Raw genomic sequence first — 6,841 nt, forward strand, 5'->3', positions numbered from 1 at the left:
GATGTATTATCAAAACGAACTTAGAACTTTTAGATTACTTTATAGCAATTATATTCAATGTGTTTTTCAATTCAGTAAATCAAACTGTAAGTAACATAACATAGATGTGTACATAGAGAAACCTATGACAAGGAAAACTTTACAGGACTCCAGGAGGAAAGCATGGTATATTGATAATAATTGGTATATTGGGAAACAAAAGCAAAGTAACTGAACTAGGGAACACAGGCAGCTTCCTGTCTTTGATATTACCTACATCTTGCCTGTAAACATTCTGTAGACATACAGTGGAAGAGGCTAAAAAAGACACCTGACAAAGTGGGCCCTGATTACCTAGATAAGCTTAAAGTCTTACGTGTCTGTGTGTGTGTTTGTGCACCTGTGTGTGTGAGCGTAATTCACTTAATTTGACCATCTGTGCATGCTAAAGGAGAGAGAAGAAGAGTCCTCCAATCCTACGTGATCCTTTCAGCTACTCAGTCTCTCTAGCTCTGTTACGTGGGTAGGACCTCATAGCTTCCAGAAGCCTCATCTACGAACCCCATAGGAATGTCGGTATGATCCATCTATTCAAGAACCCAGTAAAGAAGATTGATTTAGAGGCTGAATTGTTATTGAGTGTTCGTAAGATATGCACCCTGCTGAACACCCAAGTTTTCATCGGCAATCAGACAGAAGCACCGATGGATGAGCAGGACTATCCACACTTATTAGGCTAAAGATTTGGTTCTGTCTCTCTATTGAAATCCCATCACAAACGTACATTTTTAATCCAGAGTCTTTTTCAACGTCTGCATGTAAAAATGGGCTGTTCCCCATCCAAAGGTCATCTCTTCCCGGGGATCCCAAATGGGGTCCACAAGGCTCTGCTGCCAGTACCACAAGAGGTGGGTAACATCAAGCCTGTTGAGGGAGAAAACCAAGATGTTGACAATACGGATATTAACGAAGAAGTAGAGGAACTCCCACTATCAGCTGAAGATGATAATCCTAAAGCCGCCCTGGACGTGGCCCCGAATACAGCCGTTGTGTCAAATCTAGGGGCCGTCTCTGAAATAAAGGTCAAAATGACATCACAGGTGAGAGATATACAGAGTGAGGAAGTACCGGAAAAGCAGGCGAAAAAGGTCAAGAAGCGAAGGAAGAATAAGGGCGTCAAACAGGGCAGCCGAAGAGAAAAGGAGATAAACACCTCAGTCATCCAGGGGAAGGTGGACCTTCCCCTGCACATGGTGAGAGCTCACCAGGCCGCCTACGAATACCTGAACCCCAACATCTCCAAGTGTGAGACCCTGCTGGGGCTGCTGGACCAGGCCGCCCAGACCCAGCTCTCCCTACAGCCCATGATGACAGCCATTGTGATGCGCTTCGAAGAGGTCAACCAGGCCCTGGAGGAAATGGCTGAGGAGGGGGAGCTGATGCTGAAGGAGCATGGCAACCACATGGCCTGGCCCTCCGAGACAAGGGACCCAGCTTCCACCCCCGCCAAGCCCAATGCTGACCCATCAGAACCCCCTCCAGACCTGCTGCAGCTGCTACTCCAACATTCTACTGAAAAGATGAAGCTGGTGGGGAGCTCGATCCAAGGCCTGGGAGACACCACTCTGGAAGAGGCGGCGGACTTCTTCGCCTCACTATCTAAACTACTGGGAGAGAGGCTGCAGGCCAAGCGGGCAGTAGAGGAGCGTCTGAGCCAGGTGCTGGCGCGCGTGGAGGCAGCTGCCAAGTGCAACCTTGATGACTTGTCCCTGCACAGCGAGGACAGCGGCATCGGGGGAGAGAATGAGTCGCTGATGGGATCAGAGCGCCACCGTCGCCAATGGGGGAGCTCTGGGTCCGGTGGCAGTGCACGCCCCACACCCCCAAGCCATTCACCTGACCAGGTATGCCTTAATGAAGGTGAGGAGGAGGAAGAAAACGAGGAAGAGGATGGTGATAAAGATGAAGAGGAAGAAGAGGAAGAGAGGTCAGGGAGGGTGCGGTCCAACTCATCCCCGCCAGACCCCATTCAGACCCCCAAGCACAGCGAAGGGCAGCCACCCAAACGACCCCAGACAGCTGCCCCCTCGGGCAGGCCGGTGAGACCACCACGGTCACAGTCCATAGAATCTCTACATGTTCAGGAGCTGCAACAGAAAGACCTGGACCAACGGATGGGAAACTACTCTCTGAGAAGACACTCTTCAGGGGGGCAGAGGGTTGCTAGATATGGACTCAAAGGATCCACAAAGGCAAACCAAGCACCAAATGTTCTACCAGCTATAGCACCACAACCCCCTGGGCGCAACTCTGTCAAAAGACTCATAAACACATTCAGTAGTGGGGTGGATGGCAGACCAGGCCAAAGTCTACCTAGTGCACACCTTAGGGGGTCTAGGAGCAGTGGAACTCCCCTCTTACCCGACATTGGAAGTGGAGAGGACATTGTCAGTGGCAACAACAATAAGAACATCTGGGCAGTGGAAGGCGGGGAGGGCCTGGACGATGACAACCTGCCCCCCCCTCCCCCTGAGGTCCTGATGGACAACTCCTATGAGAGCAATGAGGAGAAGCCGGATGATGAGGAAGGGGAAGAGGAGGACACCGACAGTAGGGGCCACCCTGTGCCACGCCAAAGGAGCACCACCTCTCAGCGCCTGAGGGCCTCGTTGCAGAGCATGACGGTGCTGCCTAACCGTGGCAGTGTCGGACCAATCAGACAGGATGCCGTGACGGGGGGCGGGCAGCAGCCAGCCTCTGAGGGCGACCAAGAGAGTGAGCAGGCCGCCTCTCTCTACCGTCAGGCCCGCAAGATCATCCACCTGCGCAACGCAGCTGAAGCCTCTGCAAACAGACCTGACCAGGGGGTCCGAGGACCCCTCAGAGCTGGGGTGAGTCTCAGGCAAGGAAGCAACGACCACTATGAGGGGGAGTATTACCCCACCAGCATGCCACCAACTGTCCCACCAGTCTCCAGAGTTCGCCTACCACCCTCATGTCCCTCTACGCACCACAGACTACCAAGCCCCCCTGCTTTCGCACAGCCTAATCCACCCTCACGTCCATCCTCTCCCCGGGTCCTTAGATGGAGCAGAGAGGACAGTGGTGAAGACATGTCACCCTCAGTGTCCTTCAACGATGCCCGATCTGTGTTCTGTCAAAATAGCCAATCGAACTCCCAGAGCTGGACCCCCTCCTATAGCTCTATGCTCCCCAGGCCCTATGGTGAGCCCTCCCGGGGAAGGCTGTCCACACGCGGGTCCCAGACTGTCAGTCGGCGCAGCCAGTCTGACCAGAGACCCAGCCTGACAACGCAACGAGAGGAGTCGTCCAACCCAGGCACACCACAGGGCCGGACTCGAGGAAGTGAGCCAAATATGGCCAGAAGCAGTGAGAGGTGAGTGTTTCCCTTTACTCCTTTTGTCTAGCTACCAGTTTAGTGCATCTTAGGTGGATATTAGGCCAAAGGCTTCCAAATTCATGTAAATGCAGAATTATGATCACATGTTAGAAAGTAAATAAACAAAAATAGCAGAGAATAGTGAATAGAAAGAGAAACAGATACATTAGTTAACCTACAAAAGTAGAAATTCTACTTGATAAATATCTCAATTAACTACAGTATCTATGATCAAATCAAATAAAACGTTATTTATATAGCACATTTCTTAAAAGGTGAGAGATAAAAACACAATACATTTTCTAAATTAGGAGACAAAGGTTAATACTTTTGACTCCAAGCAGATGGTATCTGATTCCATCAGCTTTCACTCAGTGGGGGTGTGTATGTAGCAAGGCTCAAGCGGAGCTAACAGACCTAGCTATCACCCATAGACAATGATAGAGGCCTCTAGTGGCCAAAAGGCAGTATTTGCATGAGCAGCGCCATTGAGGGCTTCCACCATTTTAATGTAGTCAACTGGGTGGGACTTCCAACTTCATTGGCTGATCCATCATGGTGACCCTGTTGGAGTCATGTCCAACCGGGTCATCAGGAGAGATCAGCTAATCGTGAAGAAGAAAATGTACTACTTCAAAATGGGGATAGCCTCAATGGCACTGTCCATGCTGTCACAGACGCTATTATGGCACAGATACAGAGATGAGTCCTCTATCTATCTCTATGCTATCCCCTTCAGCTAAGAACATCATCTTACAGAACGTGAATCCACAGTTGGTAGATTCATTTGAGCAACAATTTAGAATGACCATTTAGGAATTTAAATGCTCAATATTCAAATGAAATGACACCTACACACTTTCTACTTAGGATTTATTGAAGTATTTTTTATTTATTTAAAGTAATCTCTAACTTTTAAAGTAATAAATAACTTGTCAAAAGAGCATAGCGCAAACAATCAAACATTTATTCTACATTTCTCAACTATAAATAATCACAACAACCTAGCTAGAAGTGTTTACTTGATACAAGAGCCGTTCCGTAACATTAAACATAAGCACACTTTAGTAGCCGTAACCATTTTGATGAACAGATGTGACCTGAGATTTAACTTAGAGGCAAAACAAAATAGGTAGAACAACAAATACGTGATACAGCTTTACGAATACGGCACCCTGCGCAATTTTCAAGCTTCTTTAAATTCCTACAGACACCTGAGGATCCTTCACAGGTGGAGTAACTGGTGTATTCAACGGCAACTAGAGCGAAACAAGTCATGTGGCATTTTGATGGATCGGTTTTCTAGGTAGTGGGTGTGATCGTCTCATTGTTTATCAGATACATCAACTTTGTCTATGTGGGTTAATAATCGTCATGCCACTGTAAATTCCCAAGTCTGCATAACAAATGTGTGCTTAACGAGTTAGTCATTGGTCAAGTATTGGGGAACACAATCTTAAAAGTAGAGTGCTGATTATCGAGATTGGATGTTAACCTAGCAGTTAAGAGCGTTGAACCAGTAATTGAAAGGTTGCTGGTTAGAACCCCAGAGCTGACTAGGTGAAAAATATGTTGATGTGCCCTTGAGCAAGGCACTAAACCCTAATTGCTCATGTAAATCTCTCTGGATAAGAGCATCTGCTAATTGACATAAATGTAAAAAAAAAAAAAAAAACACAGTAGGCCAGAGGACGAGAGAGTATCACAGGAATGTGGACACTTCTTACTGTAAAGAACTGAAGTGACACTTCTCAGCATATGATGAGGTGCTATAAATGTAGCCTAATGTTACAGCAGACGATCAACGTCAACAATGTATTTTATTGGTACATTTACCCTTCTTGAGTGTGAGTAATTAAACATGGGGGGACTGAGGACTAGAACATGTTGTCTGTTAGGTCATTAGTATGAACTTGAACACAACAACAACTTTAAATTATTTATTTGAACCCAATACCCTGTTATCAGTGTTTCCATCACCATCACTCACTTACCCTACCTACTGCCTCCAGGTTTACCCTGAGAGAAGCCACCTGTTTGGCCTAATCCTGGGTAGATTAGCTCTCCTTCCCCACTGCATCTCCCAGCTACCTGGTCCGCTACCCCATAATCCACGACTACATCCACGACTAAAGCCTCTCCTTTTCCTGTTTTCTTATAGGATGGTCAATGGTCTTGTGACGGAAGGGGACAACCAATCAGATCCAAGTGCTGTTGATACTGATTTGGATCCTGAGCAGTAGTGCATGGCAGTCTGCCAGGGCAGAATCTACCGAGCGAATTAGAGGGTGAGGACTGAGCATAGAAAGGGATTATGGATTAGGAGGACTCTTAAGACTAAGACTTCCCTTCTAATGAGAAGAGAAGGGGCTTATTCTAAGAAAGTGTGTTAGGTAATTGACAATGCATCTCCCTCAGATTGCTTGACTGCAATGGAGAAAAGGTTGAAATACAGTATACATGTTTTGGTCTATCTATTACGTCCTCTGATATCTGATGTTTTGGTCTATCTATTACGTCCTCTGATATCTGATGTTTTGTAATACAGTAATTACTGAAAACATTATTCCAACAACCATAAAATGTACTACATAAAATAAAATAAAAAATATATTTTGGGTTTTGTTGATTTATTGAAGATTAATAATGAGTGTGCGTTGCAATCTTTCAGTACATTTGTGGAAATTAAAATGAATGTAATTTACTGTATTGACTATGACTAATTATATATTGGTGAATTGGTAAAATTATTTGTTTCTTGTCCATGTCATACTGTTTTAGAATTAGCATTTTGTATTTGAACTGTTGGTATTTTTGTTTTACAGTAACTACAGTGTTTGTTTACAAATGTTGTTTTATTATTATTCATAGTTTCACCTTTGTATTTTGTTTATTTCAGTTTTTTTTACCTCTGTTCCCAATAAAAAATAAAAAATACTGCTTCATGAGAAGAGTGGTGTGACTTGAACACATTACATCACCCAGCCATAAATAGCTCCCAGATTCTGCTCACAATACAGTTCTCTGTGAGCATTAAAATAATGACAGGTTATATTCTGTGTTATTATGTTAGGCCTATACCGGTTTTTTTGGGACCTGACAAACGAGCATGTATTCCAAGGGAAATAGTCAACTGCTCATTTGCAAAAAAAAAACATTTGTATAGTTACTGATTCCCACACCATCGCTTTGCATAGAGGATCATCTCGTCATTTTGATTCAGTTATTAGATAATAAACCTGTGGCCCATAAATCCCACTGGCCCATTTTTCATAGAACTGCACCCACAGACAACATGAAATACTATAGCAAATTGCAGATTGTAGCTAAATGTATTCTCATAGAAAGTCAAGCTAGTCTGCACCAGAACGTATTATTTGTCTGACTGTCTACAGTAATGATTTACAGAGAGAATACGAGAGAGAGAGAGTGTGTGAGAGAGAGAGAGAGAGAGAGAGAGAG

General features: G+C 45.2%; 1 protein-coding gene across 1 annotated transcript; it reads left to right on the forward strand.

Annotated features, from left to right (window-relative positions):
• Window positions 1-483: 483 nt before the first annotated feature.
• LOC121548570 (photoreceptor cilium actin regulator-like) lies at window positions 484-6,272 on the forward strand. The gene is made up of 2 exons (XM_041860042.2): window positions 484-3,376; window positions 5,541-6,272. Exons 1-2 carry the CDS (start codon window positions 804-806, stop codon window positions 5,620-5,622), a joined length of 2,655 nt encoding a protein of 884 aa, XP_041715976.2. The 5' UTR covers window positions 484-803; the 3' UTR covers window positions 5,623-6,272.
• The last annotated feature ends 569 nt before the right edge of the window (window positions 6,273-6,841 follow it).

Source organism: Coregonus clupeaformis, chromosome 33 (genome assembly GCF_020615455.1).
Source record: "Coregonus clupeaformis isolate EN_2021a chromosome 33, ASM2061545v1, whole genome shotgun sequence".
NCBI lineage: Eukaryota > Metazoa > Chordata > Actinopteri > Salmoniformes > Salmonidae > Coregonus > Coregonus clupeaformis.